This window comes from Scyliorhinus torazame, chromosome 17 (assembly GCF_047496885.1).
Source record: "Scyliorhinus torazame isolate Kashiwa2021f chromosome 17, sScyTor2.1, whole genome shotgun sequence".
NCBI lineage: Eukaryota > Metazoa > Chordata > Chondrichthyes > Carcharhiniformes > Scyliorhinidae > Scyliorhinus > Scyliorhinus torazame.
Window position 1 is genome coordinate 111,481,981 of NC_092723.1, and position 20,929 is coordinate 111,502,909.

At 49.8% G+C, this 20,929-nt stretch overlaps 1 protein-coding gene across 1 annotated transcript in view; it reads right to left on the bottom strand.

Annotated features, from left to right (window-relative positions):
- Positions 1 to 20,929, bottom strand: part of LOC140393469 (uncharacterized) — a 470,641-nt gene that overhangs the window by 252,447 nt on the left and 197,265 nt on the right. The window contains exons 107-115 of the mRNA XM_072479798.1: positions 20,346 to 20,440; positions 19,081 to 19,240; positions 18,635 to 18,654; positions 18,360 to 18,381; positions 18,237 to 18,264; positions 12,827 to 12,908; positions 7,512 to 7,679; positions 1,151 to 1,362; positions 12 to 106 (exon numbers count right to left, since the gene is read on the bottom strand). Coding sequence (XP_072335899.1) covers positions 12 to 106; positions 1,151 to 1,362; positions 7,512 to 7,679; positions 12,827 to 12,908; positions 18,237 to 18,264; positions 18,360 to 18,381; positions 18,635 to 18,654; positions 19,081 to 19,240; positions 20,346 to 20,440 — 882 coding nt within the window. The remainder of the gene's footprint in view (positions 1 to 11; positions 107 to 1,150; positions 1,363 to 7,511; positions 7,680 to 12,826; positions 12,909 to 18,236; positions 18,265 to 18,359; positions 18,382 to 18,634; positions 18,655 to 19,080; positions 19,241 to 20,345; positions 20,441 to 20,929) is intronic.

Here is a 20,929-nt window from a genome sequence, read left to right on the forward strand (position 1 = left end):
ATTGCATGTACCTGAAGTGTTGAGGTAACCAAGGATCCACAGGCTAAGCACAGCCTTTCTTGTTCCAAGTGGCATATCCCTGAATCCATTACTCAGTCCTTTTGTGCTAAATGGATAAACAATTATATTATTATTTTTGAGAGGTTAGATCCATGATAATCCTTCAATTGTTAAAGAACAATTTTAGGATCTTTCTCAAATAATGCTCAATAATCAGGTCTGGTGACAATAAGTGAAAGCTGTTTCGGTGTCTGTCTCATAGTGATGAAACTTCCACAAGGATCACTCCCAAAATGTGATGACAAATAAATTGTTTTCGGAGGTCATTCTTTCTTTTTTCGTCACCAAACTATTTCTGCCTTTAGAAGCTTTGACTCCCACTGCAGTACAATTCTATAGCCATGGGCCAAACATCATGCCGCTGAAGAAATTCATTGACAATAGCTGAAGCATTTCACAAGACATGTTGTAAAAAAAGCAAACTATTGCGGCACACACTATTTCATGTACACAACCTCTCGCAATATCTTAGTGCATTCTGAATTACCAGGAGCAAATGCATTTGAGCTGGACCTAGCAATATTGACACACTACATAGCCAGCATCACTTGGTACTGAATTGAGTTTAGTTGTTGAAATTCTCCCAGTCAGTGTAAGATATTTAAAATTAGGTGTGCTCCCTGGTGATTAATATTTTTAAATGTTTTGATGTGTTGGGTGTTCTGGATCACATACAGGTCACCAACACTTGAAGTAGTGCAACACTATTTTATTAAAAGGTTAACTATTTAAACATACTTGAACTGTGGGTAAATACGATACCAGCTTTAACTAAAGACTTTTGCCTTGTCCTAACCAGTTGATGCACTCAGCACATGGTGAATGTCTGTGTTGCAGGCTGTGAGCTCTGTGCTCCTAGCTAGCTGCTACTCGAACGAGCGGGAACTCTGATGTCCCCTGTCGTTATAGTGTGTGTGCTCTCACTGGTGATTGGCTGCGGTGTTGTGTATGTTGATTGGTCCCACTGTGTGTCCATCAGTGTGTGTCTGCACCATGATATACTGGTGTATTTTATGACATGTTTGACACAGAACAAGGTTACAATTTAATATGCAGTAATGGATTCTCGTTAAGAAGACGATTCACTCACATTGCTTGGTAACCATCACAAGTTATATTCCGCATCAGAAGGTGACTCAGCACCGACTGAGAAATGCCAGCAACAAAAGGCCTGAATCGCTCTTGGAACCATTTTCTCAGGAAACCTGCATTGGTTAAGTTTTCATTGGTCTTGACAATCTCCCACAGAGCATTCATGAATGTGATCTTTGTTATCAGAGGAATTGATGAGATGTTCAGGGTCTGAAACATACCATGACATGTTTAAACTCATGTGAATAAAGACATTTCAATACTGGTTTCAAAATTGTCACTTACCCTCATGAAAGAACTTAAAAGAAAGCTTGAAACAGTCCTACTTCAAGATCATGCAGTGGAAACAGATTAGTGTAAGGAACATAACATTTCCGTTCCATCACTAGATCAGCCATGATACAGTGCACCCACACCACCAACAATGAACTGCGTTTTGATTTTCTAAGCAAAGCCCAAAGATCTTCAAAGCGCATCAATTATTCTTTTGCAATGCAGGAAATCATGCTGATAGTGGAATGCCACTGAGAATTACCATTAGTCTCTATACCAGGTAACAGGACACAGATAGGCATGCACATCCCAGCTGTCATGATATTCAAACACACACATCATGATGGACACACTAACAGGCAAATCAGAGTACACAACACCACAACCAATCACAGACAAGAACACCAACCACATAAAAAGCACGAGCACGACACCTGGAGGTCAGTAGGTCTGGGGAGAAGGAAGCATGAAAGAGCTGTTGAAACACCACAAGCAGGGAGCCCCCCACGTGCAGAGTGCAAAGACCAAGTTGTAAATAGTGAGTTTAAATAAACAAGCGTTGTACCATATGCAACTGTGTTGGCTCTTCTGTGTGTTAGAACACCCAACACCACATGGTACAGGAGTGGATCGATACCTGCCTACCAACCTGCCATTCTGGACATGGACCACACCGGCAAACCGCAGCCGATGCAAGTCACGGGGAACCTAGGCACCAACTGGAAGCTCTACAGGCAGCGATTTGACCTGTACATCCGTGCCACCGAAAAACAGAATGTCTCGGATGATTCGAAGATTGCAATGCTCCTCTTCTACGCAGGCCCCCACCCAAATGATGTCTTTAATTCACTGGTGTTCGAGGAAGGCGAAAACCAGGCCAAATATGACACGGTCATCCTCAAAATGGACCAGCACTTTCAAACTGAAGTAAACGAAACTTTCGAAAGATACATCTTTCAGCAACGCCTGCAAGGTAAGGAGGAGCTTTTTCAACCCTTTTTGACGCACCTCCGGATTCTGGCGCAGTCCTGCGGTTACGGCACCACCACAGAGTCCATGATCAGGGACCAGATTGTTTTTGGCGTTGCCTCCAGTGGCCTACGCCAGCAGCTTCTTAAAATAAAGAGCCTCACCTTAGCGTCTGCTGTGGAAGCCTGTGTCCTCCATGAGAATGCTGCCTGCCGTTTTGCCCGATTTCAGGCGTCCGAGTTGGCACGGAGGGGGTCCCCAGCCGTCGAATCGGCAAGCCAGGCCGCCCACGACGTTGAACGCATCCAGGCCGTCGATTTCTTCCCGCCCCACGGCCCGGACGACAGCGGCCGCTTCCCGCGCTTTTCGCGGTCTCCCGCGCAGGTGCGCGCCAAGAATAACGGCCACAACGAGGGACGCACTGCGCAGGCGCGCCCACCGCAAGATCGCACTGCGCATGCGCAGTGGCGCAACGAACGCCGTGACGTCATGACGTGCAGCAAGTGTGGAGGTCTACACTTAAAAGGGCAATGTCCTGCAAAATACCAACAGTGCAACAGATGTGCCATGATAGGCCACTACGCAGCCCGCTGTCGTGCGGCTCAACCCATGGATCCGGCGCATCCTCGACAACCTCGCACACGAGTCAGGACCGTCCAGCCCACGCATCAAGACTTCCAGTTAAGTGATGCAGATGACCAGGATGACTTCAGAGTTGCCGTCATTGATGTCAACAAGGTCAATGCCATCAATCCAGACGATGAGTGGTGTGCCACCCTGACGGTCAACCGATCGCGCGTCGCCTTCCGTCTGGACACCGGCGCATCCGCCAACCTGATTGCTTACTCTGCAGTCCAGGCCATGAAGGTCAAACCACTCATCACACCATCCCGGCTTAAGATGGTTGACTATAACGGGAACGTTATCCCGTCCGTAGGATCTTGCCAGCTACAGGTGACTCACAAGAGGTACACGGCCACACTCCCCTTCGAAGTTGTGGGCTCATCAAAGGACTCGTTACTGGGCGCACAAGCGTGTAAGGTCCTTCACCTGGTACAGCGCATCATGTCTCTCTCTCCAGATGAGATATCCGACTTCCCGGATGCTGAGTTCCACGCGAATCTCCATTCCCTCCTCGCTCACAACCAGGAGGTTTTTGAAGGCATGGGGACATTGCCACACACGTACAAGATTCGACTCAGACCGGACGCCATCCCTGTCGTTCACGCACCTCGCAGGGTTCCTGCGCCTCTCAAAGACCGCCTCAAGGCACAACTGCAGATTCTTCAGGACCAAGGGGTCCTATCCAAGGTCACGGAGCCCACGCCATGGGTCAGCTCCATGGTCTGTGTAAAGAAGCCCTCTGGCGAGCTCCGTATATGTATAGATCCAAAAGATCTGAACAACAACATCATGCGGGAACACTATCCCATCCCGAAACGAGAAGACCTCACCAGCGAGATGGCGCGAGCCAACATATTCACTAAATTGGATGCGTCCAAAGGATTCTGGCAGATCCAACTGGACCCGGCCAGCCGAAGACTATGCACATTCAACACCCCTTTTGGCAGATTCTGCTACAACCGGATGCCATTCGGCATCATTTCGGCATCTGAAGTATTCCACCGCATTATGGAGCAGATGATGGAAGGCATCGAAGGGGTACGTGTATATGTGGACGATATCATCATTTGGTCCACCACTCCGCAGGAACACATGCATCGTCTTCGACGTGTCTTCACCCGCATACGGCAAAATGGCCTGCGTCTCAACCGTGCGAAGTGTGCTTTCGGCCAGACGGAGCTGAAATTCCTCGGGGACCACATCTCAAGGTCCGGGGTCCGTCCCGATGCAGACAAGGTTAGCGCCATCACAGCCATGCCACGACCGGCTGACAAGAAGGCTGTCTTAAGATTCCTGGGCATGGTCAACTTCCTTGGGAAGTTCATTCCCAACCTGGCTTCTCATACAACAAACATGCGCCATCTCGTAAAAAAATCGACGGAATTCAACTGGCACCAGTCGCATCAGCAGGAATGGGAGGAGCTCAAGCACAAACTGGTCACGGCACCAGTGCTGGCCTTCTTTGACGCGACTCGCCCTACAAAGATCTCAACAGACGCCAGCCAATCTGGTATTGGAGCGGTACTCCTGCAAAAAGACAGCACGTCATCATGGGCCCCGGTTGCGTATGCCTCACGAGCCATGACCCCTACCGAACAGCGCTACGCGCAAATCGAAAAAGAATGCCTGGGCTTGTTAACTGGACTGGACAAGTTCCACGACTATGTGTATGGCCTGCCACGATTCACGGTCGAAACTGACCACCGCCCCCTGGTCAACATCATTAACAAAGACCTGAACGACATGACTCCTCGCCTCCAGCGCATCTTACTCAAACTCAGGAGGTACGATTTTGAACTGATCTACACTCCGGGGAAGGAACTCATAGTGGCGGACACTCTTTCCCGAGCAGTGAGCACACCACCAGATGCGGAGGGGTTCGTGCGTCAAATTGAGGCACACGTGACTCTGACAGCAGCAAATATGCCAGCTGATGATCCTTGTCTGGCCCACATACGCGCAGAGACGGCGACTGACCCTCTGCTGCAGCGAGTGATGCGCCACATGACGGAAGGGTGGCTAAAAGGGCAGTGCCCCCAGTTTTATAATGTGCGAGATGATCTCACCAATATAGACGGGGTCCTTATGAAATCGCATAGGATCGTCATTCCACACAGTGTGCGCCAGATGATTCTTCGTCAACTACACGAAGGCCACTTGGGTGTCGAAAAATGCAGACGAAGGGCCCGGGCGGCGGTATATTGGCCGGGTATTAATGAAGACATAGCCAACATGGTGCTCAACTGCACAACCTGTCAGAGGTTTCAGCCGGCGCAACCTCCGGAAACACTTCTACCACACGAGATGGTGACGTCCCCCTGGGCGAAGGTGGGTGTTGACCTATTTCACGCGCTCGGCAGAGATTACATTGTTATTATAGACTACTTCTCAAACTACCCGGAAGTCATGCCTCTCCATGATCTGACGTCGTCCGCAGTCATTGGGGCCTGCAAGGAAACGTTTGCTCGCCATGGCATTCCAAGGACTGTCATGTCAGACAATGGACCTTGTTTTGCCAGCCGTGAATGGTCGTCCTTTGCCGCAGCATATGGTTTCACTCATGTGACATCCAGCCCTCTGCATCCACAATCGAACGGGAAGGCTGAAAAGGGTGTCCACATAGCAAAGCGGCTCCTGTGCAAGGCGGCTGATGCCGGATCGGACTTTAACCTTGCCTTGCTGGCCTATCGATCGGCCCCGTTATCCACGGGCCTCTCGCCAGCGCAGCTACTAATGGGTCGCTCCCTCAGGACGACGGTACCTTCCGTCCTGGCACCGACAACAGACCATGAGGCGGTTCTTCGGGACATGCAACTGCAGCGTGATCGCCAGAAAGGTCGGTACGACACACGAGCGACGGACCTGCCCCCCCTGTCCTCCGGAGACAAAGTACGCGTCCATCAACCGTATGGTGGCTGGTCAGCACCGGCCGAAGTCCTCCGACAAGTGGCTCCCCGCTCGTTCCTGGTTCGCATGCCGGATGGTTCCGTGCGTCGCCGCAATCGGCGCGCCCTTCGCCGACTTCCACGTTCACAGCCACACAACACGCCAGATCCTCAACAGGCTTCCGAGGATGACTTTGTGGAGCTGCCGCACATCACGCCCTTTCCATCGCCACCCATGGCCATGCCTGCACAGCAGCCGGTGGTTCTTGATCCACCCTTAAGGCGGTCAACCCGAATTCGTCGCAAACCCATTAGAATGGACTTATAATACAGTTCATATGTTTAATAAGTTGGACAATTTTACATGATAACCTGTTGTTGTTTATCGTTCCAGCTGTCGTCTGACTGGACAACTGTTCAAAATTTTTTTTCTTCTTCTCTCGTTCGCATTTCTGTTATGTTATGGTACAACTGGATTCATGTGACGCACTCGACATCGCCCCATGTACATAGTTCCGTCATAGACACATGCTGCACACGACACACACACACTCTTAGATGCACTCACGTCACGATCATATTTATTACCACGTAGGCACATATCTTTGTAAAAAGGGGGGATGTCATGATATTCAAACACACACATCATGATGGACACACTAACAGGCAAATCAGAGTACACAACACCACAACCAATCACAGACAAGAACACCAACCACATAAAAAGCACGAGCACGACACCTGGAGGTCAGTAGGTCTGGGGAGAAGGAAGCATGAAAGAGCTGTTGAAACACCACAAGCAGGGAGCCCCCCACGTGCAGAGTGCAAAGACCAAGTTGTAAATAGTGAGTTTAAATAAACAAGCGTTGTACCATATGCAACTGTGTTGGCTCTTCTGTGTGTTAGAACACCCAACACCACACCAGCAACGCAACATGGATTTAGGATTTACAAGCACTGAAGGTATATTTGGAGTTGGGCAAACTTAACATCTCGTTGGACATTATTTTCCTATTTTTATATTCTTTTATTTATGCATGTAGGGAATGGTTGTCAACATGTTGCTTCTGAAATATATATCATAGAATCCCATCAACAAGAGAATTGCTTTGAAGGGAGTACCACTCTAAACATTGACTTTGTTCTCTCCCAACAGTTGATGCCAGACATGCTGAGGTTTCCTCGTATTTCCTGCTTTTATTATATTTTATGAAGCTGCAGCATTTTGAGGCTCCCAGGAAGTTTGCAAATTAGGTTCTGGGAGGACACATTTTCCCTGCTTCCATGACTTAGCGCAGCTAGAGCAGCCTGCTTTCGTAATATTAATAGTCTTAAACACACTGCTCCAATAAGAGATACTCAAGCCGTGAGCCAATCCATGACAGGTGGACAGGCCACATATCATTCAAATCAGGAATACCACATTTACATAAAAACAAACACTGCAGGATGCAGGAGATCTGAACTACAAACAGGAAGTGCTGGGAAACCTCAGCACTTTTACCAACTGAAGATTTGACAAAACTGTGAAATAAATTGGACACACTATCAACACAGATGTGGATATTTTTGCTTGTTTTCAATTACTCACGATGAATAATTAATTACCTTGTTGTTGAACTTGTCCAGTGCCTCATTTAAAGTGGTTCTGTTAATTTTCCGAACAAAAACTATCAGTGCTATTTCATTTGACCTATTCAGTGCCTTTGGACCAATGAAACACTGAAATATACCTGCCAAGGCATCACTGTTTAATCCTGAAAGCAGCCGATCAGTCTGAAAAGAAATGCATTTAGAAGAAATAACACATGTGAGACAAAGGCATCCTAGTGCAATGATGCAAAATATCTCCAATTTTCTTTACATCAAGCGTTTGGAGCAATCTCAGGTGCACCTTATAAAACCAAGTATGATATTGAGCCACAAAAGGAGATATGAGATCTTATGCAAAGAGAAAGGTTTTAAGTACTGCATCAAAAGGAGGGGAGCGAACTAGAGAGGCAAACAGGTACAGGTATGCTATTACAGAGATTGGGCCACAGGTGACTGAAACAACAAAGAATGGCCACCAATGGCGGAGTGATTAAAATCTGGGATGGGAAAACAAAGAGGCCAGAATTAGAGGGGATGTGCAGGGTAGGTGGATTGGCCACGCTAAATTGCCCCGCAATTGGAAATAATGATGTAGGCACTCCAAATTTTTTTAAAAATAGGAGGTTAGAAGTTCAACTTGGGTTGCATGTGACAACATGGTTGTGAACAAACTAGCTTAATCTCAGCCTACACAGCTATAAATAACAATGAAACAGAACATCCGGAGATCTTGTTCATCGTGGCCGGGGATTTCAACCAGGCCAACCGCAAGTGAGTACTTCCAAAATTCCATCAACACATCCCCTGTCCCACCAGGGCGCCAACCCTCTCGATCACTCCTACACAAAAATCAAGGGTGCCGACCGATCCATCCCCTACCCGCATTTCGGAAAATTGGACCATAAGACGGTGCTCCTTCTCCCGGCATACAAGCAGAAACCTAAGCGGGAGAATCCAGTTAAGAAGGTCATGCAGTGCTGGTTCAAGAGCACCTACATGACTGCTTGGAGTCAGTGGACTGTTCCATATTTGAGAACTTAGCAACCAACCTAAATGAATATACCATCACCATCACAGACTTTATCAGCAAATATGTAGAAGACTGCGTGCCAAAGAAAGTAATAGGTACATTCCCCAACCGGAAGCCATGGCTTAATCGGGAGATTGACTCCCTACTGAAGGCCAGGTCTGAGGCGTTCAAGTCAGGTGACCCTGATCAATACAAGAAATCCAGATTCGACCTCCAAAAAGTCATCAGGGATGTCAAGAGACAATATCAGACCAAGTTCGATACACAGATTAATGTCACAGACTCTCGTCGGTTGTGGCAAGGCTTAAACAACATAATGGGCTACAAAGTGAAGCCGAGCAGAATCTCCAGCAGCAGCACATTCCTCCCCAATGAACTCAATGCATTCTATGCTCGGTTCGAGCAGGAAACCATCAAACCGCTGTCAACTGCCCCGGCAGCCCCAGACACACCCATATCCCCCGTCACAGCTTCCGAAGTCAAATCGGCCTTCTTGAAAGTGAGCCCTCGGAAGGAAAGGGTCCTAGCGGGGTCCCTGGTCGTGAACTCAGATCCTGCATGGACCAGCTGGCAGATCTGATCATGGACATCTTCAACCTTTTCTTACTCCATTCCGAGGTCCCCATGTGCTTCAAGAAGACCATCTTCATACAAAGAAGAACCAGGCAACGTGCCTCAATGACTATCGTCCAGTGGCCTTGGCATTGATCGCAATGAAATGCTTTGAGAGGTTGTTCATGAGGCACATCAACTCCATCCTGCCAGAATGCCTAGATCCACTGCAATTCGCTTACTGCCACAACCGGTCCACAGCAGGCGCCATCTCCCTGGCCCTACACTCATCCTGGAACATCTCAACAACAAGGACTCCTACATCAGACTCTTATTTATTGACTACAGCTTCGCCTTCAACACCATAATCCCAGCCAAGCTCATATCAAAGCTCCAAAACCCAGGACTTGGCTGCTCACTCTGCGACTGGATCCTCGCCTTAGACCAAAATCATGGAGGATAAACAACAACACCTCCTCCATGATAGTCCTCAATACCGGGGCCCCGCAAGATTGCGTACTTAGCCGCTACTATTATCTCTGTACACACACGACTGTGTGGCAAAATTTGGCTCCAACTCCATCTACAGGTTTGCTGACGACACGACTGTAGTCGGTCGGATCTTGAACAACGATGAGTCAGACCACTGGAGGGAGATAGAGAACCTAGTGGAGTGGTGTAACGACAGCAATCTCTCCCTCAATGTCAGCAAAATTAAAGAGCTGGTCATTGACTTCAGGAAGCAAACACCCCTGCCCGCATCATTGGGACCAAGTGGAGATGGTTGACAGCTTCAAATTCCTAGGTGTGCACATCACCAACAATCTGTCTTGGTCCACCCACGTTGATACTACGACCAAGAAAGAGCAACAGGGCCTATACTTTCTCAGGAAACTATGGAAAGTCGGCATGTCCACATTGACTCTCACCAACCTTTACAGATGCACAATAGAATGCATCCTATCGGGCTGCATCACAGCCTGGTGCAGACTCCACACAGACAGTGACCCAAGCCGGGAATCGAATCTGGGATCCTGGGGCTGTGAAGCTATGTATTTCCATTATGTATTTTATGTTTGCCCGTTGTATTTTCTTTTCATGTACGAAATGATCTGTCTGAACTGTACGCAGAATACCTTTCACTGTACCTCAGTACACGTGACAATAAACTGCTCGGCCCAAGACCGTAAGGAACTACAGACAGTTGGGAGCACCGCCCGGTCCATCACACGAACCCGCCTCCCATCCATTCACTCTGTCTACACCTCCCGCTGCCTTGGGAAAGCGGGCAGCATAATCAAAGACCCCACCTACCCGGCTTACTCACTCTTCCAACTTCTTTCATCAGGCAGCAGAAAATAGAAAGGTCTGAGAACATGCAATAACAGATTCAAAAACAGCTTCTTCCCCGCTGTTACCTAACGCCTGAACGACCGTCTTATGGACTGATCGGAACTCTTCACACATCTTGGGAGAGATTCTCCGACCCCCTGCCGGGTCGGAGAATCGCCGGGGGCTGGCGTGAATCCCGCCCCCGCTGGTTGCCGAATTCTCCGGCACCGGAGATTTGGCGGGGGCGGGAATTGCGCCGCGCCGGTTGGCGGGGGCCCCCCCCCGCGATTCTCCGGCCCGGATGGGCCGAAATCCCGCTGCTAGAATGCCTGTCCCGCCGGCGTGGATTAAACCACCTCTCTTACCGGCGGGACAAGGCGACGCGGGTGGGCTCCGGGGTCCTGGGGAGGGCGCGGGGCGATCTGGCCCCGGGGGGTGCCCCCACGGTGGCCTGGCCCGCGATCAGGGCCCACCGATCCGCGGGCGGGCCTGTGCCGTGGGGGCACTCTTTTCCTTCCGCCTTCGCCACGGTCTCCACCATGGTGCAGGCGGAAGAGACTCCCTCCACAGCGCATGCGCGGGGATGCCGTGAGCGGCCGCTGGCGCTCCCGCGCATGCGCCGCCCGGCAATGTCATTTCCGCGCCAGCTGGCGAGGCGCCAAAGGCCTTTCCCGCCAGCTGGCGGGGCGGAAATCAGTCCGTCGCGGGCCTAGCCCTCAAGGTTTGGGCTCGGCCCCCCAAGATGCGGAGGATTCCGCACCTTTAGGGTGGCGCGATGCCGGACTGATTTGCGCCGTTTTTGGCGCCGGTCGGCGGACATCGCGCCGATTAGGGAGAATTTCGCCCCACATCTACTGAGTCGTACTGCACTCTGTATGCTTCACCCGATGCCAGTGTAGAATCATAGGATTTACAGGATTTACATTGCAGGAGGCCATTCGACCCATCGAGTCTGCTCCCGCCCTTAGAAAGAGCGCTCCACTTAAGCACACATCTCCACTCTGTCCCCATCACCCCACCTAACCTTTTTGGATGCAAAGGCAATTAAGCATGGCCAATCCACGTAACCTGCGTATCTTTGGACTCTTTTGAGGGAACCGGAGTGCTCGGAGGAAACCCATGCAGAAACGGGGAGAATGTGCAGACTCCACACAGACAGTGACCCAAGCCGGGAATCGAACCTGGGATCCTGGGGCTGTGAAGCTATTTATTTCCATTGTGTAATAAGCCACCCGGCTTATTCACTCTTCCAACTTCTTCCATCGGGCAGGAGATACAAAAGTCTGAGAACACCCACCAGCAGATTCAAAAGCAGCTTCTTCCCCACAGTTACTAGACTCCTAAACGACCCTCTTATGGATGGATCTGATCTCTTTACACATCTTCTCAACGGGGTAGAACTGCACTCCCGTCTACTTACCCGATACCTGTGACTAAGTATTTACACAATGTATTTTATCATAGATTATCATAGAATTTACAGTGCAGAAGGAGGCCATTCGGCCCATCGAGTCTGCACCGGCTCTTAGAAAGAGCACCCTACCCAAGGTCAACACCTCCACCTCCACCCTATCCCCACAACCCAGTAACCCCACCCAACACTAAGGGCAATTTTGGACACTAAGGGCAATTTATCATGGCCAATCCACCTAACATGCACATCTTTGGACTGTGGGAGGAAACCGGAGCACCCGGAGGAAACCCACGCACACACGGGTAGGATGTGCAGACTCCGCACAGACAGTGACCCAAGCCGGAATCGAACCTGGGACCCTGGAGCTGTGAAGCAATTGTGCTATCCACAATGCTACCATGCTGCCCTATATTTTTTCTTTTCATGCACAGAATGATCTGTCTGAACTGTACACAGAAAAATACTTTTCACTGTACCTCGGTATACATGACAATAAACAAATCCAACCCAATCCATTGTTAGGCAGGAGGATGGGTTTGGCAGTTGGGGAATGCAGTTTGAAGTGGGGGCTGAAATCTTTGGCCTGTCTTCCCAATATTTCCAGGATTGCCAGAATTGTTATGGCGCAGAAGGAGGCCAATTGGCCCACTGTGGCTGCACTGGCAAATTTAATTGAGTTTCTATTCATCCACTACTTGATGTTGGAAACGCAGTCTGATAACTTAGCAACAGCAGAGAAGTCGAGAGGAGGTTGTGAGGTAGAACTCAGTGTCATCAGCATACAGGTGAAAACAAATGTGATGCTGTCAAATGATGTGGCTGAGGGGCAACAAGCGACCAATACTCCCGTCCATCAGCTCATTCAATTGTATGTTGATCAGAGTGCTCCTAACACTAATAAACCCCGTCATAGAATGGAAAAACTTACAAATTCTTTCTTTTGTCTGACTGCACATTGCCACTGAAATTTCTGAGCGAAACCCACACCATGTCACAGCTTACCTCAGCGCATGCATAGTCTGTAATGTTGAAATTGCAGAGATGGGTCACGTTAACTTCAATCAAGAAATTATTTAGGGCGGAACTGTATAGAGAGAAATAAATCTTCTCTTAGGACATTAACTGCACTGAGGAAAAAATAACAAAATTTCGACTAAACACTCAACATTTCCCATTATTCATAGCTGTCCACACAGTTCAGACGCTGTTCACACAAGATGCTTTGAGTTGAGAGACTTCCAGTTGCGGCTATGCTGAGCTAAGTCGCACGTTCGGCAGCTCCCGCCAGAAACCCACTTTTGGGCTCTTTTGAGGGACCCCAGTGGCATTTGTTCGACGGTTCCCAGTGTGGGAAGGTGACAGTATGATTTCCCCGGCACTGAATGGATTGGGCCAGGAGTGGAGCAGTGAAAAAAGTAATTCTGGTGCAGCGAAAAGTGCAGGGAGTAAAGCTAAGATGGCGGCGGGTGGAGACCAGGCAGCGTGGGCGCAGTGGGCGCAAGAGCAGCAGGAGTTTCTCAAGCGCTGCTTCACGGAATTGAAAGCAGAGCTGCTGGAGCCGATGAAGACTTCAATCAAATAGCTGGTCGAGACCCAGAAGGCCCAAGGGGTGGCGATCCGGGAGGTGCGGCAGAAGGCCTCGGAGAATGAGGACGAGATATTGGGCCTGGCGGTGAAGGTGGAGGCGCAGCATAAGAAATGGCAGGAGAAGTTCGAGGACATGGATAATTGGTCGAGGAGGAAGAATCTGCGGAGGGAGTGGAGGGGTCGGATGCTGGAGCATATGTGGTCACGATGCTGAACACGTTGATGGGCGCGGGTGCCTTCCCGAGGCCCTTGGAGCTGGATGGGGCCCACCGAGTCCTGGCGAGGAGGCCCAAGTCTAACGAGCCGCCGCGGGCGGTATTGGTGCGGTTCCACCGCTTGGTGGACAGGGAATGTGTCCTAAGATGGGCAAAAAAGGAGCGGAGCCGTAGATGGGAGAATGCAGAGGTCCGTATATACCAGGACTGGAGCGCGGAGGTGGCCAAGAAGAGGGCCGGGTACAATTGGGCTAAAGTGGTTCTGCATCGGAAGGGGGTGAAATTCGGGATGCTGCAACTGGCGCGACTGTGGGTCACGGTTTAAGGACCGGCACCATTACTTTGAGACGCCGGAGGAGGTGTGGACCTTTATTCAGGCCGAAAAGTTGGACACGGACTGAGTGTCAGTTGTGAGGGGAGGTCGCGGGGGGGCTACTGTGGTTACTGTGCTTTGGGGCTGTTCTATTCTGTTCTGTATTGTTTCCTTGGGTGCTGGGTGGGGTAGGGTGAAATGGTTCGACGTGGGGGTTTTGTGAGTGTGTGTGTGTGTGGGGGGGGGGGGGGGGGGGAGGAGATGGGAGGCTCGAGGTGGGGGAGCTGGGATTAGGCCGCAAAAGGGAGATGCGCCAGAGGGGGGGCTGGTCTGATGGAAATCGCTGGCTTTTTCCCGGGCTAGGGAAGGAAGGGGGCAGGGCCGGGGGGGGGGGGACGGGCGGTGTTGGAAACTGGTTTGCTGCTGCATTGGCCAAAGGTGAGCTGGAGCTCGGAGTGAGAGTCGGGGCAGGGGTCTGCCGCTGGGGGGAATGGAGAGTGCGGGAGGCACGGGCACGTGGCTGGCCTAGAAAGGGGGATGGTTAATCGGCGGGGGGGGGGGGGGGGGGAAGCCCCTTGATCCGGCTGATAACTTGGAATGTGAGAGGCCTGAATGGGCCGGTCAAGAGGGCCCGTGTGTTCGCGCACCTGAAGGGACTGAAGGCAGATGTGGTTATGCTCCAGGAGACGCATTTGAGGGCGGCAGATCAGGTTAGGCTGAGAAAGGGGTGGGTAGGGCAGGTTTTCCACTCGGGGTTGGACGCAAAGAATCGAGGGGTGCCGATTTTGGTGGGGAAGCCGGTGTCGTTTGAGGCGCTCAACATCGTGACAGACAATGGAGGTAGGTATGTGATGGCGAGTGGTAAGCTGCAGAGGGTGCGGGTGGTATTAGTGAATGTACATGCCCCGAATTGGGACGATGCCGGATTTATGCCGCATGTTGGGCCGGATTCCGGGCCTGGAGGCAGGGAGCTTGATAATGGGGGGGACTTCAACACGGTACTGGATCCAGCATTGGACCACTCCAGGTCCAGGACGGGTAAGAGACCGGCGGCGGCCAAGCTGCTGAGGGGGTTTATGGACCAGATGGGATGAGTGGACCCATGGAGGTTTGTCAGGCCGGGGGCCAGGGAATTTTCTTTTTTTTCCCACGTCCATAAAGCCTACTCCCGGATAGACTTCTTCGTTATGAGCAGGGCACTAATTCCGAGGGTGGAGGGCACGGAGTATTCGGCCATAGCCATCTCAGACCATGCCCTGCATTGGGTGGAGCTGGAGCTAGGGGAGGAGAGGGACCAGCGCCCGCTGTGGCGCATGGATGTGGGCTTGCTGGCGGATGAGGTGGTGAGCGGGCAGATCCGGGGGTGCATTGAAAGCTATCTAGAGGCTAACGATAATGGGGAGGTGCAGGTGGGGGTGGTCTGGGAGGCGCTGAAGGCGGTGATTCGGGGATAGCTAATCTCCACTAGGGCCCACAAGGAGAAGGAGAGGAGAGAGAGGGAGAGATTGGTGGGGGAGATTTTAAGGGTGGATAGGAGGTATGCAGAGGTCCCCGAGGAGGGACTACTCAAGGAGCGACGAAGCCTCCAGGCTGAGTTCGACCTGTTAACCATCAAGAAGGCAGAGGTGCAGTGGAGGAAAGCGCAAGGGGCGGTGTATGAGTACGGGGAGAAGGCTAGCCGGATGTTGGCACACCAGCTTCGGAAGCGGGAAGCAGCGAGGGAGATTGGGGGAGATAGGGATAAAGGGGGGAACACGGTGCGGAGTGCAGTGGGAATAAATGGGATATTTAGAGACTTTTATGAGGGGCTGTAAAGGTCTGAGCCCCCGACGGACGAGGGGTGGATGCGTCGATTTTTGGATCGACAGCTTCCCGAGGGTGGAGGAGGAGCAGATGGCTGGGCTTGGGGCACTGGTAGGGCTGGAGGAGCTGACTAAGGGGCTGGGGAGCATGCAGGCGGGGAAGGCATCGGGGCCAGATGGGTTCCAGGTAGAATTTTACCAGAAGTACATGGACCTGCTGGGCCCTCTATTAGAGAGGACTTTCAATGAGGCGAGGGAGGGGGGGGGGGGGGGGGGGTGCCCTACCCCCGACGATGTCCAGAGCGCTGATCTCGCTGATCTTGAAGCAGGACAAGGACCCATGACAGTGTGGGTCATACAGGCCAATCTCTCACCTCAACGTGGACGCGAAGATGTTAGCAAAGGTGTTGGCTACCAGAATTGAGGACTGTGTCCCGGGGTTATTCACGAGGACCAGACGGGTTTTGTTAAGGGAAGGCAGCTGAATACCAATGTGTGGAGGCTCTTTAACGTAATCATGATGCCTACAGTGGAGGGGGAGGCGGAGATAGTGGCGGTGATGGACGCAGAGAAAGCCTTAAGGGAGTCCAGGAACTGGAGGGGGCTGGTCCGGGGGCGAGGGGGGACACCGGGTATCGTTGTATGCCGATGACCTGTTACTGTATGTGGCGGACCCAGAGGGGGGATGCCTGAGGTGATGCGGATCCTCAGGGAGTTGGGGATACTTTTCCGGGTATAAGCTCAACGTGGGGAAGAATGAGCTCTTTGTGGTATACCCAGGGGACCAGGGAAGGGGGATAGACTTCCACTGAAGAGGGCGCAAAGGAGTTTTCGGTACCTGGGGATCCAGGTGGCCAGGAGCTGGGGGGCCCTACACAAGCTCAACTTGACGAGGCTGGTGGAGCAGATGGAGGAGGAGTTTAAAAGGTGGGATATGCTGCCACTCTCCTTGGCGGGTAGGGTACAGTCGGTGAAGATGACGGTGCTCCCGAGGTTCCTTTTTATATTCCAGTGCCTCCCCATCCTGATCCCTAAGGCCTTTTTCAAGCGGGTCAGTAGGAGCATCATGGGATTTGTGTGGGCGAAAAAGACCCCAAGGGTGAGAAGGGTGTTTCTGAAGCGGAGTAGGGACAGGGAGCTGGAGATGGCATCCTGTGTGGGCACGAATCTGGGAGCGCTGGTGACAGCACCGCTGCCGCTCCCGCCGACTAGGTACACCACGAGTCCGGTGGTGGCGGCGACTTTGAAAATTTGGGGGCAGTGGAGGCGCCACAGGGGTGAGGTAGAGGCTTCGGTTTGGTCTCCGATCCGGGAGAACCATTGGTTCGTCCCGGGGAGAATGCATGGAGGGTTCCTGAGCTGGCACAGGGCAGGAATTAGGAGGATGGGGGACCTGTTTTTAGATGGGACATTTGCGAGCCTTGGGGCGCTGGAGGAAAAATACGGGCTTCCCCCCGGAAATGCCTTCAGGTACATGCAGGTAAGGGCGTTTGTAAGACGGCAGGTAAGGGAGTTCCCACTGCTTCCAGCACTCAGGATCCAGGATAGGGTGCTCTCGGGGGTGTAGGTTGGAGAGGGCAGGGTCTCGGTGATCTACCAGGAGATGCAGGAGGAGGAGGAGACCTCGGTGGAGGAGCTAAAGGGTAAACGTGAGGAGGAGCTGGGGGAGGAGATAGACGAGAGTACGTGGACGGATGCCCTGGGTAGGGTTAATTCGTCCTCCTCTTGTGCCAGGCTTAGCCTGATACAATTTAAGGTTCTTCACAGAACGCATATGGCAGTGGCGAGGCTGAGCAGGTACTTTGGGGTGGAAGACAGGTGTGGGAGGTGCTCGGGGAGCCCGAATCATACCCATATGTTCTGGGTGTGCCCGGCGCTGGATGGGTTCTGGAGGGGTATTGCGAGGACGGTGTCTAAGTTGGTGAACACTCGGGTTAAGCTGAGCTGGGGGTTAGCACTGTTTTTAGATGGGACGTTTGCGAGCCTTGGGCAGCTGGAGGAAAAATTCAGGCTTCCCCCCGGAAATGCCTTCAGGTACATGCAGGTAAGGACGTTTGTAAGACGGCAGGTGAGGGAGTTCCCACTGCTTCCAGCACTCAGGATCCAGGATAGGGTGCTCTCGGGGGTGTGAGTTGGAGAGGGCAGGGACTCGGGGATCTACCAGGAGATGCAGGAGGAGGAGGAGACCTCGGTGGAGGAGCTAAAGGGGGTGTACTTTGTGTTTTCTACTGTGTTTATCATTGCTTAATGGGGGGTTTGTATATTGGGGGAATTCGTGATGTAGTTGTAAGATGTTTATTTATGCGTTCTTTGTTTTTCATTTTTCTGTAAGGGTTTGTTGAAAATATGTAAAAATGTGAATAAAATTATTTAAAAAAAAAAAAAAAAGATGCTTTGAGTCATTTTCTTGTCAAATGCAGACTCGCAACAGCAAGTCGATCGGGTCACAAAAACACGGCCTCATTTGAGAAAAGGTGCTCTCCACAAATTCTTACCTGTTCACGGCTCTGCACATTGTTGTTTCTGTTGAAAAAACAGAAAAGAAACCGGAGTATGCACCAAGAAATTTACTCAAAATAACGGATGAAATCAGCATAAAAAGTAGAGAAAAAACTCACCATTATGTGTCGTATTACCAGGCTATGGAAAAGAATGCACAATAGTATGTTTAGTACTGAACCATCGTCAATTTATATGATAAATGTAGCATCCAAACTATGCACGGTGTTCATATTGTTTTAGGTTTTGAAAATATGTTAACCAATGGCCTTTCAATAAGCCACACAAGCTCAAAAGCAACAATGAAACAATTCAAGAAATAGATTCACCAAAACAGTGGCTTTGAAAACTAATGGGACTGGAAATTGGATTGATGATTGACCCTCTGTCTTACCTGATCATCAGGTCGTAGTTCTGAAAATAAAACAAAATGATTCCTGTTAAAAAGTGCTCATGAAAATGCATCATTATTACTAATCACAGCACATAATTTTGTTAAATAGGACTACAGTTCTGAATCTCAGAAGAAAGAGGAAATATTCCTCAAATGTCACATTCTTTGGCAGACACGTTCATTTTCATTAAATAATGTGTTCATACTTTAATATTTGGCATGTACTATATTGTGAAATTAATAGGCCGGACACTAAGCGTGAACCACCCCAAACGATCTGTCACTGCCTTGGTTGTGCTTTTTCTATGCACTGGCAACCAAACCAAAAGTTCAGAAAGGTTATAAGATTAAAATTAATTCAAAAATATAATGGGAGCTATCACGTACACAGCAAAATGGAACTGATAGTTGAACAAGGTAGTTCCTTGCTTTAGTAAAGCAGTTACCTGACGAATTATCTGGAATTCCTCCTGTCAACCCAAGTCTCCTCACTTCAGTCACAGTGTGTGAGGCCACCCAAACGATGACTACAGTTTCATTCACGCCCTCTTGAAGAGCTTGAAGGTTAATTCCGAGCAAGTCAATCAGATTCAGGGAATTCAGTTTCTAAAGCAGAAAAATCATGTGATAAACGAATTAAGATTTCATGGCTTGGATGAACCTGGCAGCAGATGTCGAGATATAGCGAGATGTACACTGGCTATCAGTATGTTGCAGTATCTTGTACCCTCAGCAGCAATTGACTAGATTAACAAGTATAAGGTACATATTATACTTCTGTCTTGATTTGTACTCTAACCATTTGTGATGCTAGTCACCCCCGGATGTCGTCCTTGTTACTCTACAGGAAGCCTGGTGGTGGACCTAATCTTCACACATTTTTCTCAGCATTTATTCACAAAGAAACATGTTACAAACATGCACCTGATCAACTCCCACCCTAGTTCCAATCCTTTCCTATTCATAGAGGACCATGAATCCCTTGATAATGGCCGTTACGTGCATACAATAAAACATAAACAAATATACTACTACCAATTCTGACAAAATATGCTCGGAATGTGCCTGTTGTGTTTAATATGTAATACCAGAATTGCATAACTTGAGCGATCTCCTCCTGCTGTCATCTAGATCGTGAAGGTCTCATATGTGGTCTCATATGAGCTTGGCCGTTACCCAATAGAAAGAGTAAAATCTGCATTATGTTTCCGTGTTAGTAGTTCAGTTAGAAACAGGTCCTACAGTCCTTTGTTCCCACACTCAAAATACCATTTAGATCATATGTCCACTATCTCAATATTCTTTTGCTACCTTATTTAGAATTTGAAATGGTGCAGCATTTCCAGTGTTCAATATGCAGCCATTCTATTCATTGTATTTTCAATCATATAACAGCAAACGCAATTGTATTTCCCTGTGGTTCTAAAATGGAGAGTTAATTTTACGATGTGGCGATGCCAGCGTTGGACTGGGGTGAGCACAGTAAGGAGTCTTACAACAGGAAGGAGTAGTGCTCCGAAAGCGAGTGTTTGAAACAAGCCTGTTGGAATTTAACCTGGTGTTGTAAGGTTAATTTTATGACATGTCACCAAATAACAGCTCTGTTCCAGGGTAAAAGACTACAGGCTGAAATCGAGCTCTGATGAGATGGGAAAACAAATATGGAACTACTGCCGCGTGGATGCAAATAGGCATTATAATCAGACTTTACCTTTACTTCCTCAGGATTCAGCCCTTTGAAGGTTTCAAAGGCCATGTTAACCCTGTTATTAGCAAATGACTTCAAATCATTAGCTGGAGCACCACCTGAAGAAAACAGAGACATTTTTGAGCTGCTCTCGCATCTTTGGCATTTATTCCATTCATGACAAACCTTCAGGGGATGGCAAGTGCAGAAATGGAGAGAAAGACTAAAAATCCAGGAGAGAATCTTTAGACAGTTACTTGGGAAGCTGACTTATTTATTGCTCAGAGGAATTTTCAATAAGAAGCTATCTGCTGACACATTACATGTTGAAGCAGAATTTTGGGAGAGTTCCTGCAGCACCACACCATCAAGCTCGTTGCTACCACACGTGAGTCTTGAACTGAGCAATTGGAACAAAGTCCCCAGTGGCCCCTCGTGAGTTGGCTAGCCTTTCTCAAATGTTAAAACTGCCCAATCCATATTTAAGGGTACACTCAATGTCATCCTCAGACAGGAATTGCATTCTAATACACTTCCCATTTCCAGTGATGGATTGAGGCTCCTGGAATTCAATTCCATCAAATTGAAAGACAAATAAAAAATTCTAA